Source organism: Pinus tabuliformis, chromosome J (assembly GCF_031772625.1).
Source record: "Pinus tabuliformis cultivar Carrire ecotype Pingquan chromosome J, CPIR1, whole genome shotgun sequence".
Lineage (NCBI taxonomy): Eukaryota > Viridiplantae > Streptophyta > Pinopsida > Pinales > Pinaceae > Pinus > Pinus tabuliformis.
This window is the reverse complement of record NC_142295.1, coordinates 5,670,987-5,686,031: the sequence shown is the minus strand read 5'-3', so window position 1 is coordinate 5,686,031 and position 15,045 is coordinate 5,670,987. Positions and strand designations below refer to the sequence as shown.

General features: G+C 34.6%; 1 protein-coding gene and 1 pseudogene across 2 annotated transcripts; both read left to right on the top strand.

Moving 5' to 3' along the window:
* The first annotated feature begins 1,189 nt into the window (after positions 1-1,189).
* Positions 1,190-6,147, top strand: LOC149225136 (ricin B-like lectin R40G3). Its single transcript, XM_089376942.1, has 4 exons — positions 1,190-1,259; positions 1,917-2,106; positions 2,550-2,675; positions 6,024-6,147. The coding sequence occupies exons 2-4, from the start codon at positions 1,927-1,929 to the stop codon at positions 6,036-6,038; spliced, it is 321 nt and encodes a 106-aa protein (XP_089233068.1). The 5' UTR covers positions 1,190-1,259; positions 1,917-1,926; the 3' UTR covers positions 6,039-6,147.
* A 1,138-nt stretch (positions 6,148-7,285) lies between these two features.
* LOC149225135 (ricin B-like lectin R40G3) lies at positions 7,286-14,214 on the top strand (annotated as a pseudogene). The gene is made up of 9 exons (XR_016248250.1): positions 7,286-7,361; positions 10,192-10,397; positions 10,605-10,732; positions 11,013-11,241; positions 12,236-12,417; positions 12,533-12,649; positions 12,765-12,887; positions 13,250-13,328; positions 14,123-14,214. The product of XR_016248250.1 is annotated as a ricin B-like lectin R40G3 (transcript).
* Positions 14,215-15,045: the final 831 nt, after the last annotated feature.

Here is a 15,045-nt window from a genome sequence, read left to right as displayed (position 1 = left end):
CGGTTGTGCGATGGAGGCGCGACACGGGTGCGACAATACTTGCGACGATATGCGATACAAATGAAAGTGCGATGGAGTTTATACCCGGTTGGAGCGTTTGGCGATATACTTGACGCCGACTTGCGATGGAGGGCGGGCCGACTCATGTGTTGGGCGTTGAACGATGGCTAAGGGGTGTGCGCACGAAGGTTGGGTGGTCGGCTGGGCAAGCCCCACCCACACATTGCGATGGCTATATATGAGTGCGTTTTGGAGAGCATTCGATCATCAATCATTCGATCAACACTTCACACAAGTAGTGCGCAGTTCAAGTGCGCAGAAACAAGAGGAGGTGAGGTGCATATCTCATGCGCTAAGTCTTGGTTTAGCCGCACGGTTGGTGAACGCACTTGGAGTTGGGTGAAGGTGTTGGGCAAGGTGTGCCCGTTGGTTGGTTGAGGCGTGCACGGTGAACGTGTAGCACCCGTTTGTGCGACAGCTTGGCGTGGGTGTCTTGGCGACTCGGGTGAGCGCCCGCCCATCGTGCAAGTATACACGAAAGCTTATTGGTGTATTGGGTTGTGAACAGAAGTGTGTCTCAGGTAAAAGCGCCCGTGTGTAGCTACTTGGAAGCACCCCCACTCTCTTCAATGTAACACGCTCCAGATCACGACTGCCCTCTTCACGACTCCGCAGTGGGTCCGTGAACTTTTCATATTTAATATATGGTTGGACAGTGAACATGGTTGGACGATTGCACTACGGCTCATTCCTGCTTGGACGACGACTCCTTTTTTCACCATAGATGGGTGGATGATGTCATTTGCCACGGGACTATTGATATGGACCCGATGCCTTGCCACGCTACTACTGATGTTGATATTGTAAAGGCATTACCCGATGCCTTGCCATGCTACTACTGATGTTGATGTTGTAAAGGCGATGCCTTGCCATGCTACTACTGATGTTGATATTGTAAAGGCATTACCCGATGCCTTGCCATGCTACTACTGATGTTGATATTGTAAAGGCATTACCCGATGCCTTGCCACGCTACTATTGACCAATTGCCTTGCCACGCTACTATTGATGTTGATATTGTAAAGGCATTACCCGATGCCTTGCCACGCTACTACTCAGGTTGATATTGTAGAGGCATTACCCGATGCCTTGCCAGTGATAATACTTCGTCTGCACTATAAATAGCTATTCAATTGCTCCGCCTTCCTTACTAGCGTCGTGCATTTCGCAGGAGATTTGCTTCCGCCTTGCCTTTAGCTGTATTTTTCTCACCTCATTTTTATGACATGCTTCGCATTCTAATTATTTTCATGTAATTGGAAGAAGAATGTTGTTCTGTTATGCAGTTAGCATTGTTTCCCATAGCTGAATGGTCATAATGTCTATAATTTGAGGTAAAGGCTATGAATTTTGTGTGTCCTCTCCCCTCTACTTATATTTTGCAATTCTCTGATGCAAGCAGGGAGGGTTCTGCCTACCCCCTCTCCCCCGCTTGGTTCTGCCTCTCCCCCCTCCTCCCCCGCTTGGTCTCCCGTCCTCCCCCGCTTGGTTCTGCCCTCGCCCCCGGCTCTCCCCTCCCTCTCACCCCTCGCCTTTCTCCAATTAATGACGAGCACCCAACAAATATAATCGCTTCTTACTTGCCCTCCAGGAGATTGCTTACGCCTTGTCTTAAGTTGTATTTTGCCCTGCTCTATTTACATGACGAGCACCCAACAAACATAATCGCTTCTTACTTGCCCTCCAGGAGATTGTTTAAGCCTTGTCTTAAGCCGTATTATCTTCCTGCAATTGGAACAAGAATGTTGCTATTGTTGACGTATGAAGTTCGCATTGTTTACACGGATTTCCATCGCTGAACAGTTGTAATCTCTATGATTTGATTTGAGGTAGTTATGGATGTTGTGTGTATGCAGGCCATACAGAATGGGAAACCTATTTGGACATCCCCACCAGGCATATGAAGCTCCTCATGGGGATCAGAATCCCCGAGCCATTCGAGGCGAGACTGTGAAGATATGCTGTCAAGCCAATCCGGATTTACTGTTGGCTAGCAGAAATGGAACTCTTGTCATGGAACCTGCAAATAAATCAAACCCAAGTCAGGTTGGTGACATGTCGCTTTCTCTATTTCTGAACAAGAACCAAATCGGTTTGGCAAGAGAGATTAAATTTTCCTGTCTGTGTATTGGTGTATGACTAAATTTTGCTCTGTTTTCTCTTTCTTGGGACTAGACCCCTGCTCTGTTTTCTCTTTTTTGTGAACAAGATCCGGATCAGTCAGAAAGATTAATTTTTCCTGCGCGTGTGTGAAGAACCACCCAAATCAGATTGACGGTAGAGATTGAATTTTGTTATGTTTTCTCTTTTTGTGAACAATACCCAGATCAGTTTGGTAACAGAGATTGAATTTTCTGACTTTTTGTGAACCAGACCAAATGAGGTAGATGGCAGAACTGTTTGTTTCTGTAAATGAATGAAACCTAAATAATAAGTCTTTGCTGTGTGAGTGTGAAAGTATTGATCGATTATATTTTTGGGATCTGCAGCAATGGATCATTGATCTTTCATGGGGTGTGGAAGCTAGTGATGAGGCGGGAATTTCCACATTTGCTATTTTCAAAAACAAAGCTACACGCCAAGCAGTGAGCCATGGACTTGCTATGCAGGAAAAGGTATGTGCTTCTTTCACAAGGATTACTGTCATGCGTTTATGCAAAGCTTTTTCGCGGTAGATAATAGGAGTGATTCCAATAGGATTCTTGGCAAGGTTTCGTGAAGGATTTAGGATTCCAAATAGGATTCTTGGCCACGTTTTGTTAAAGGTAGGTTTCATGATATGGAAAATAGTGTTTATTTATTATTATTATTTAATTTTAAGTTTACATTTAAGTTAGACACCAAATTGGTATATGAGATTTTTTTGTTTCTGGGACAAGGGATCCATTTTCGGTTTCATTTTTTCTTTGTCCACGTTTAGTCTAGACCAAGACTCATCATCATGACTTGATTTACAAAGGAGAGAGACAGTGAATTAAGTCCTGATGATGAGTCTTGGTATACCAAGACTCATCATCATGACTTGATTTACAAAGGAGAGAGACAGTGAATTAAGTCCTGATGATGAGTCTTGGTATAGACTCGAAAGGTCGACAAAGCAAAAATGAAAATTGTGGATTATCAGAGTTTAGATTCTAAAAAAGGGACCCACTTTCGGTGTTTGAGACCCTAGACCCTTTGTTTGTGGGACAAGGGACCCACCTCCATACAATGATTTGAATGCTAAGTCTACCAAGGCATGGATACTATACCTCCTTTGGTTTTGAACTTGCGACCTCTTAGGAGGAAACACACGCTCTTAAACTATGTAAGGCTTAGGGTTAACTATGTAGGCCGTTATCAGAGTTATACATTCAAAGCAATTATATGAAAGATGTATAATAAGATTTAAAGATATAAGATAATATTGAATTTGTGGATATATATTTTTGGTATCCATTGATTTTAGATTTATATAATAAATTTATAATAAAATTGGAAAGATATAAAATAAAATAAGTTGTAGAATGTTAAAAATAAATTTTAAAATTATGAAAATATTTCGGGAGAGAAATGGATAAAATTTGATGTAAGGCAATACAATTAATTATTTTGTATGGATTTATTTTTATTTTTATTTTTAAATAATATATTTAATACAATGATATTAATGTATAATTTTTTCTTTAATATTTTGAAGGGTTGAGTTTATGTTAACATTAGTATAGATTCATCTTTTTATGAATTTATTAAATATTAAAAATCAATTTTTTGGATATATAATTTTTTTAGAATGTAAAGCTCAAAAAAAGGTTTATTCGTCAAGAAATTTAATTCGTTTTAGTGTTTGACACGTTTTAGTGTTTGAAAAATTTATGGTTAAGATGGATTTTTAGTGATTTTTGTATTTTTTATTTTTTTATATAGATTATGTGTAATTTTTCATCGTTTAAATTGAATTTTTGAAAAAATTATTATTATTAATATTTTATATTAGAAGTTGAATGAATTAAGCATTTCCCTCTTCTTAAGAAGTAATATTTTACTTTTAATTACTTCTTCTTTTTGAGCATTGATCCATTTTACTCTAGATCTACCAAACACTAAGAAGAATCAAATTTTTTAAAATGCAAACTTCTTTTTGAATGTAAATCTTATGAAAAGCTATGCAATTAGAGATTTGATTCCTCTAAACACTTGGTAGATCCAGAGTTAAAATGGAACTATACATGTTTTGGAAAAATATATGTTTTAACTAAAAGAAATTTTTTATTCTCACCTATTATATATATATAAAGAGATATTTAATTTATGACTCACATTATCTACATTAAAATGTTAGTACATATTTTGTTAGTACATGTTATCTCATATTCAGAAATTAAAAACGTATATCTATAGAATATTCTCTATATATACATATATAATATTTGATGTTAAATCTTTTACATAATTCTAAATTTTTAATTTAACTTACTTTATTTTTCTCTAAATAAAGTATGTTATTTAATATGGATATTGAAATGTTTTATTTATGTTCGACATTATTTTTTATGTTATTAATATAATTTTGTTTTAAATATTACATTTCAACTCCAGAAAGAATGAATTAGACATCATGTTATATCAAAAATATATTTTTACATGTTATTTATCTACTCCATATTAAGTAGCCAAAAAATTACATATTTTTCCCATACTAAAAAGTGAATTAAATTTTCTATTTTCAATTACTTTATCTTATCTATTCATATAATATCGATTTAAAATTAAGGCCCAAATTGAAGATTTTATTTATGACTAATTGTTTTTTTGTTATCACTATTTTTTTCTGTTAAGTAAGTATTATTTTTAAATGTGACTTTACCTAACAACTTCTCTCTCATACTATATGATAGAACACCTCTTGTAATATCAATAATATTTTTTTTTACATATCATTTGTGAACTCTAATATTAAAAAGTAATTTTATTTTTTTTTACTTTAAATTACTTCATTTCTATATAAAATTGATGTAAAAGTAAAGTAAAAATTCAAGTATTTTATTTATGGCTGACATTGATTTATTTTGTTATTTTTATTTCTTTGGTTGATATAAGCATTATTTTATTATTTTTAAATGTAGTGTTATGTATAATATTATTTTTACACGTCATCTGTGAACTCTATATTAGGTAGCTAAAGAATCAAATATCTTCCTAATATTAAAAAGTAAATTACATCTTCTTACTTTCAATTACTTCATTTCTAAGTTGATTTAAAATTAAGGTAGAAATTGAGGTATTTTATTTATGGCCAACATTGATTTTTTTGTTATTTCTATTATTTTATTTGTTTATGTAAGCATTATTTTATTAATTTTAAATGACAACATCTCCCTCAAATGAGTTGTAGAGTGTCTCTCATCACAAAAAATTAACACAATTATTTATTTAGTATAGAAATTATAATTTTATAAATAATGCATATTATATAATAATATCCATTATATATTAAATGTATATTCATTTTCATGATTTAAATTGCATTTTGAACGAATAAATAGATTTAGTATCTTGTAAAAACTATAGAAAACTAAGATTATGCACATTCGCACTTTAAATATGTGGTTTCAACATTTTTTTACCAAATAAAAATAAAAACCTATAACATTTAAAATTATATTAATTATTATATTATTTTTTAATATTACATTTAAAAATATATACTTATTAGCAAATAAGATTATTATATTAATGCATATCATTTAACAAAATAAGTATAATATTAATAATTTCAATTAGATGTGTAATGTTAGTGATGTATTTTCATAATTATTATAAATAGATGTATAATATTAATAAGGTCATTGCCTCTGTTACTTACAATTTGTAAGAGATGTATAGTACTAGTAAATGTTGCATAATCTTTAAGAATTTTGTTTTTAGAATTTTGTTTTTCATTTAACATTATTAATATGAGTTTTTGTTATTGATGAATGCAGATGAAGCTCGATTAATTTTGGAGATGATCGAGGGTTTATGTAATTTGATAGCATACAAAAAATATATGTATTATGTTTTGTTTAGAATAATAATGTTGATAGGTGTGTTTATTTTGAAATAGGGTTTGATGGTGGGGATATAACCTCCATAAATTATTAATAATAATTATATATTGAAGGTTGAACTTTCTTGTGCATGTGGTATTGACATTGACTTATAATATTGTAACAAAACCTATTTATTGGTTAAGAATCTCCATAGTGTAAAGACTAATCTACATGGTTTAAAATCTTGCAATATGTTTCTTTTAATGTAATGGTTTAGAATCTTGCAATATATTTCTTTTAATGTATATAAGTTTAACTTATATATTAATTTTCTTTAATAATAATAATATAATTTATTTTTATAGTTTTTTCAATTTTTAAGATATGAAATGTTTTGATACTTATCATAAATTAATGTGATATTGATCAAATATAAAAATTATTAAAATATAGTATAATATTTTTAAATACACATTAAATATAATTTATATAATATATATATATTTTTATACAACAATTCATATTATTTCTTTAAAAATAAGTTGCCATTAATATTTAAATTTATTGCATCTAAATGTATTTTTGATTTATCATTCTACACATATGCTATATGTATGATGAACATGTGATTATGTTTTAGATTTATCATTGTATACATGATGAAGAAGTTATGTTAAACTAATCTAAATACCATAGTTGCTTTATAACAAAATATCATGCAAATTCACATAAAAAAATAATTAAATGAGTACATTTTTTTAAGAGAGTTGCCTTTAGTGGGATTTTTTAGATTTTTCAGTTGGAAAAATTTAAAAAAATAATTAAATGAGTATATTTTTGAAGAGAATTGCTTTTAGTGGAATTTTTTAGATTTTTCAGTTGGAAAAATTTGAAGTGAAATTTTGATTTGTATTATTTAAATTAGTTTTTTCACTGTAGCATTTTGATTGCACAAAGATTACCTATCAAACTTGTGATTTCAATAAATTGCTATTCAAATTTTAGAAAAATTTAACCCAAAAAATTCACCAGAAAAACTTCCAAAAAATCACACTAAAAACAACTGGCTTTTTAAATCACTTCCTTCTTTTTGGGTTAAGGGCTAAAATCCATGGAACACCAACATTATGATTAAGTTGTTTTTTTAAAAAAAAACTCCACGTGGAGAGCTATTTGGAGAAAAGGCACATGGTGTTATGTGCAATCCACATAAGATGAAAGATGAGCCCACCGCTGCCCACAGAATTCGCGGGCAATGCGGTCAGGGTATAAAGCGGCGTCGCTCAGCTGGTGCGTGCAAACTGTCTAGGAGGGCGCAGACAGAGTGACGGATGAAATCTCCCGAAATAGGAGACGTCAAAGGCATTTCTGGGAAGCGCCAAGACGGCAGCAGTCGGCTTTACTAATCGTCGGTTTAAGGTTAGACTATATCATTCTATTAATAATTATTGATGAATGCTTTCTTGTTTATCTAATTCACGGGCCTTTAAATCGAAGCCTCTGTTTGTCTACCCCGGGGTTCGACCCCCTAATCTGCGGCTTCGACTAACCAGTAATATTTGTTGGAATTGATGAATGCAGTGGCGAAGAAGAGATCATTGAATGGAAAAAAATCAAGACCCCGACCGAGGTCCGTGATCTGTTACTTAAACCATGCGTAGATTGGATATTTTTCAATTAAATTTTGGCCTCTCAAATGTCTAGATAAGATATCTCTGTTAGCATTGCTAGACACTTAATTTGGATGTACATTGAAAATGCCTTGATTTATTTATAAAAATTGCAGATCCATCGGAAACCCAGGAACTCTTGGAAAAGCTTGTTGTGTTAAAGCTTAATGGCGGTTTGGGAATGACCATTGGCTTTACCGACCCCAAGTAAGTTTTTGTAGCCGTCATATATTCCATACTATCTTCAATACCCAAATTCATCACTATGGGTTCTTTGTTACGATCTTTCTTGCCTCTTATTCACTGTTACCAGTAATATATAAAGCAGGTCCACCAATATAGATGCATAATTTGTAATGTTTTCCACACATATGGGCCTCTAACTAATATAGTTAATAACAGTATAAAATTTTAAACAGAACTGTTATATATAAAGTGAAAATTCAATTAAGATTTCCATGGCACATAGCAGAGTAGGTCCAGAATTTACCTTGGAGGCTGTTTATCCCACCGGCTGTGGGTGTTGCAGTCATTTGACTGCAGGGGAGGCTGAGCTTCCGCATTGTTGAACTTATCTTCTTTGATGTCTTTGTGCATTATGTCCGAAATCAGATACTTTGCACAGGACTTGAAGGAGCTCCTGTCAATACCATCTAAATATCTACTAGCTCAACCAGTCTGGACCCTATGCTTGATAGACTTTTTGCAGAATCTAATCCAGGTTATAAAATCTATGCTCCACATTACCTGGCTTGCTTGAAGTTCCTCTGCACGACTGAATATACTTTCACATTTGAAATTCTTATCACTCACGTGCAAACCTGTTTGGATTAGAAGTTATACCTCCTTCCTTGGTAGTCCCTCAGGTTCCATGAGTTTGTTGAACCATTGTCTTGTATCAAAAAGGATTAGGGACGGATATATGCTTTCTTATTGACAATGGTCAACAGAGCTATTGTCCATTTTTCTTGGCCTTCCAGGTTTTCCCATTTTACTAGATTCTGCCATTATGACACACACCAGAATGGAAGATGAGTTCTGCCCACATACAGGTGCATGTTGTATAGAGTGTTGATTATCTTTGCCCTCCCTCCATATTCATTGGGCTTCTTTCTGGAATCTGGGCTACGGCCTTCATTACAATCCCTGTTTCATCATACCTTGGAGATCGATCCACATGAGTTGGAGGCAATGAACAATCTCTATTGATCTCCTATCTTCATTCATTGAAGAATGATCACTGATTCACTACCTCCGATCCTATTCCAAATATTTAAGATCCTGTACCAAGTTCTTTTCTAATGGTCTCAATATTCAGAACTTGATTGCCTATTGTAGTTGATCCTGTCCTGTTTGCCAGCCAACTGGCTACTTGATTGGCAGATCATCCGATGTGGTTGAAGTAGATTGCTTCAAGGTTTCCCACCCGTCCTTTATCTATTCTATCTTGTTCTGCAATTCTCACGAGGCATCTGTATTTTTCTTGTTTAAGTCAATGATCAGAATCTTTACACTGAGAGAAACGAGGAGCCCACTTTTGTGTAACAACTAAAAAGGCTGACCTAATAAAGGTTGACTTTATACATACCCTAGTGCTGAGAGGTTTGCATCTTTAGTATTTTAATTTTTTTCAGAGTTTAATAGATCTAAGTTAAGATGGATTTATTTTAGTGGAATCCCGTTTCATTTCAAGTTGATTGTAAACTCAATTATAATATCCCAGTTTTGCAACTTTAGAAATATTGAGTATAAAAAAAATCTCGTGAATATTTCTCTCTTCAATTTTAAAATCTCAGAACTACGATCTCAACTTTTTGTGGTTTAAAGTTTAAAATCTCAGAACTACGATCTCAACTTTTTGTGGTTTAAAGTTTAAACTAAGTAGTTGGGTCTGTTGGCCATTCTCCAACTTAATACTAAATAAAGTAGTCATGGTCGGTAGGATATCTAAATCAAAATATAAATTCAAAACGAATTCAATTATGATTAATTAATAAATTTATTATTTTAAATAAATTTAATTCAAATGAAGACAGGGTCTTTAACCTCTAAAATCTCACACCACAAAACACACTCATCAAGCACACGCAACATCAAGTTACAAGCACTGCCCTTCTCTATACCTCTATGTGAATATGATCCGGGGCCAAACTCTTCATCTTCCCCATTCCCGTATCTATATAGTTTATATAACTCTTGAGTTTCTCTGTCTGATGCAAAGAGTTTAGCTGCTTCACTAGTTATTCCCACAATTCCAGCTAGGACCACTCTACAGTTTTGCTTTCAACTTGTCTTTAGCTGTTTTTTATCAGGTAATCTATCTTCACGCAAATGGCAGAATAATGTTGTGATGTTTGATGAGTGAAGTTGCATTGTTTTCATGGATTTCCATGGCTGAACAATTATAATGTCTGTGATTTGAGGTGGCCTTGGACGTTGTGTGTATGCAGGTATAACAGAATGCATAACCCATTTGAATTTTGGACACCACCAACCTGAGCCCCACCAACAATATGAGGCTCCTGATGGGGTTCAGTATCCACCACCTATTCAAGGAGAATTGAAGATATACTGCGAAGCCAATCCTGATTTCTCCTTGGTTGGCAGAAATGGCACTGTTGTCATGGTATCGGCAAATGAATCATATCCAAGTCAGGTTGGTGACATATCACTTTCTCTCTCTGTGAACAAGACCCGAATTAGTTTGGTGAGAGAGATTAGGTTTTTCTGCGAGTATATGTGTGTGAAACAGACCCAAATCAGGTTGATGGCAGCCATTAAATTTTTCTCTGTTTCGGTAGATAAACCAGGCACAAATACAGTATGTGAAAGGATTGATCCATTATATGTTTTGTATCTGCAGCAATGGATCATGGATATTTCATGGAGTGGGAAAAGTTGAAAACCAAGGATGATGCAGGATTTCCTGCATCTGCCCTTGCAGACAAAGCTACTGGCCAGGCATTGAGGAGGCATGGACGTGCAGAGAGATAAGGTCATCCTTATTATAAGGGTTACTATCAGGAGTTTATGCAAGGTTTTATAACATAGATATAGTAATTTCAGTGGGATTATTGGGAAGCGCTTATGCAGAGATTTATGAGACAGAGAATAGTTCTTTCAATGGGGTTACTACGAGGGGCTTATACAGGGCTTAAGGATATAGAGAGCAGTGCTTTCAATGGGGCTAATAAAGGGATTTAAGGATATAAAAGAATATGTGTGTTTAGGTGATCAATTGGCTTTTTATATATATGCTTTTGATGTGCAGGTGACCTTAGGTCCTTACCACCCTGATGATTTGAATGAGGCTGTGCTTCTCACCTAAAGTTCTGATGTGGGTAAGGGGTACCAGCGTATCAGACCTTTCAACAACGCCCATGTTAATCTGGATGCTAGCTCCAGAGATAATGAACATCATGTAGCCCTAAGTGAGGGAGCGGAGATTGTTCTGTGTAAGCAGAACAAAGAGAGTCGGAAGTGGAAGATGAACCCAATATGTAAGTTATATGGTTCATATTAATATGCCACAAAAAATATTGGTATATTATTTTATCTGATTTGGAAAATTGTTAGGAGTTAAAAAGAAATGTCGGGAAGGAGGCTTAGGATGGGCTGTGTCTACTTAGATGTTGTATATATGCCTGTTATGTTTGTTTATATATCGAAGGATTTCAAGGAAATATCATATAGGATTTCATTGCACAGACTAAATTTTCTTTGGATTGAGCCAGGTCGGGGGTACTTATCATCCCAGCGCCAGGTCTTAACCAATGCTGCAAACAATAGTAGTGGGATAAAATTAGCAAGGGTCTGGAAAACCAAAAAATTGTAAAAATTGAGAAAATATCAGTAAACATCAACAAAATGTTAATTAAGATATCTCTAAAATATCAGTAAAAATCGGTAAATACCTCCAAAATATCAGTAAAAATTGACAATCCCAATTTGTTTTTTTTTTTAATTAATTTTAATTGTTTTTTTTTTTATCGCGATTTTATGTTTGTAACACTGGTCTTAACAGTAGTGATTCTACCAAAATCACCCTTGGGTGTGCACCCAGCGTCCTTTTGAAATTCACGCCTTATCAATGAGACAGACCACAACGAGAATGTAGCCCTAATAGGTTGCTAAACACTCGACCAAATTCTTTAGTGGCGGTGTACTTTATGTTTTCTCACGTGGGTTTGGGTTTGCATTTTAGTGAGTGATCTAGTTATCATGTGCATTCATCTGAGGATGACCTGGTTGGTGCTGGGACTCATCATTTATATTATTTTCAGAGTTTAAGAAGTTTATGCCTACTAACCAAAGATTTTAAGACTGAAACTATAGTTTTTAGCATGTACTGATTAAAATGGAGTTCATCTCTTTTATTATAGGATGTTGTACTGCATAGAATTTGGGCTTCTTGGTAACTGGAGCCTTGACAGCTGTATAATGGCTTTTGAATTTGTGAGTGCTGATTTTAATATTTGTTTGTAAATCGTATAGCAGGTATTTCACATGGAGTCTATCCACCACGAGGAGAGCAGAGGTCACTTTTCCCACAAGCTAATATCAAGCCACAAGGACATACGGTTAGGATCCATTGTGAAGCCAATCCAGAGTTTTTCTTGGCTGCCTGGGGTGATGTTGCAGTGCTTGCGCTGGAAAATCCACGTAATCCCCATCAGGTATGACCATCAATTGAACTACTTTATTTGAAGCATGCTGAATGGCATTTGTTGGTCTAATAATTGATGGTTGATCACTATCCTTATGCCCTCATGTGATGAATCCTTTTGCTAGCCATGGATCAAAGTAGATTCATGGGGCCTTCAAGTCAAGGATGAAGCTGGCTTATCAGCGTTTGCCTAGGGAGATGTTGCAGTGCTTGTATTGGAAAATTCACATAATACCCATCAGGTATGACCATTAATTGAGATACTTTATTCGAAGCTTGCTCATAGGCATTTGTTGGTCTAATTATTGAGGATTGATCGCTATCCTTATCCCCTTATGTGATGGATCCTTTTGCCAGCGATGGATCAAAGTAAATTCATGGGGCCTTTGAGTCAAGGATGAAGCGGGCTTCCCAGTGTTTGCTTTGGTGTACAAGGCCACCATGCATGCTCTAAAACATGGGGATAAGGAATGGAACCAGGTAAAACTTTCCTTCCCTTTCCCTTTTAGTTTTCTTGTTCAGTATAGCCTCTCTGGATATGTAGGCAAGTCTCATGGTTCAGTATAGTCTCTCCTCTGGATATGTATAGAAGTCTCGTTTTTCCCAATCTCTTCCTTCACTGCAGTGCTATCAAGCATAACCTAGGGTTTGGATTGCCAGGGTCTTAGGCGTTGGACTTGAAAGGGTTGTATTAAAGCTGTCCAATCTGTTTCTATAACAGTGGTCCATCAATCTTTAGTTTGAGTCTGTTCTATGGACCTTAAGTGCAGATTTTGGAAATGGGTATCATTGCTGGAGGCCTATGAATAATATCCATTTGAATATGGATGTGAATGCTGCAGATAGCCATGCTGGAGGAATACTTGATTGCAATGAACTTATCCTCTGGGTCGAAGAAATGGAAGCTCCAGCCTGTTCATTGTAAGTTATCGAACAATGACAAGTTGTTGTGTAATCGAAGTCACTTTTAGTTGATAATGGCCAGCATAAATCATTTTAACCCAGGATTTATTAAGCATCCAGATGATTAAAAAATGTAGGTGCAAACTTCTTGGTGCCTAAAAACCCTGGATTAAGATGAATCAATGCTATGATTTTTTTTCATTGTGATTTAGTAGCATTCCACATGTAACACACATTTTTTTTCCATAAGCTGTTCTTCGTGCAACCCACAGAGTATTTGAAAACAAAATTTGAATGTATGAATTTTGATGCTGCACTTAAAAATGTGTGCTTGCTGGTATATGGGGCTTCTGTTATAGTGCATACCATCCAGCAAGGGATGCACAGAATTAGTAGTTTCAGTACAATGCACATTGTTAGTAATTTCCTCGTCTATATTACCAGAAAAAGGATGTACAGTATTAGTAATGTCCTTGTCTGTATTACCTGCAGCTTGCAAGGGATTCATAATTTCAGTGGTGCCAGTCTTTAGGTATTGTTGTTGTTTAGCGTGTATGTTTGAATGATGGAATAATGTATTTTTTTAACTATTTATGATGTTTGTGTTGCCTTCCCAATTGCAAGCTTACAGTGTTAGTAATGTCCTTATCTGTATTAGCAGAAAGGGATGTACAATATTAGGAATGTCCTTGTCTGTATTGCCTGCAACATGCAAGGGATGCACAGTATTAACAAAAATTGCATATCCTTTGAGGATCTTGGTTTTTGATCTGAACATCACTGATAAGAAGTTCTGTTATCGATGGATGCAGAGGAAGGTTGATTGACTCTTGCCAGAGTTAAAAAGGAGATAAATGAAACAAGCAGCAGCATTTTGTTCTACAGCCTATGCAGCTTTTTTATATATAGTAAATACATGTGTTGTGTTTTGTCTAAGATGGAGTTATAGATGAAGCATAAGTTAATGGTGCAGGAGGATTTTGTTCACATATTGTGTATGTAGTGAGCATGGAGGTTGTTAAAATTGCAATATACTTCTTGGATATGGATTAAATATAATTTCTATTCATTATTTGAACTCTTTTAATGTAAAGGCTTTATGTGGCGTGATTAAATTCTCTATTTTCAATACAATATGTGTTTAATATTTTAGATATATTATTGTACACATGATGATGATATTTTAGATTTGTCATCACACATGGTGAGGGTTATGTTCTTTCCATAGAAATATTGCTCTACCTTGATAAATAAAAGTTTAATTGTATTGCTTAGGATTGGTTCTATGACCAACTGACATGCAAATTAGATCAATGAATTCACAAATGTCTGTATTTATCCTATTTGGTTTATTCTTTTATATATAGATTCAAATTGTTTCCTCGCATACTATGTAATGGTTTCAAGGTTTGGATTTTGTTGGATTTCCTAAAGCACAGATTTCCTCTTAATCACTTCGTGTCCAGCCCGTCTTAAAAATAATAGTTCACACCTGTTTGAATTCTCTACTAGATTTTGCCTTTGATAGAAGAATATGAAGGCTGTAATTTGAATATGCCTGATTTTGATTTATGAGCTATAATCTTGTTTATGATTTGGTTTTGGAGGTGAGAAACCTACAGGAATATAACCTGATTTTGATTTATGAGCTATAATCTTGCTTATGATATGGTTTTGGAGATGAAAAGCCTACAGGAATCTAACACATATCTTATTTTTTTACTTGGATTTTATG

What these genes read in the sequence shown, in the direction of transcription:
- LOC149225136 (XM_089376942.1), top strand. Translation starts at nt 1,927, where the DNA reads ATGGGAAACCTATTTGGACATCCCCACCAGGCATATGAAGCTCCTCAT. An exon ending in ATAAATCAAACCCAAGTCAG is followed by an intron (nt 2,107 to 2,549) that starts GTTGGTGACATG and finishes TGGGATCTGCAG; the next exon opens with CAATGGATCATTGATCTTTC.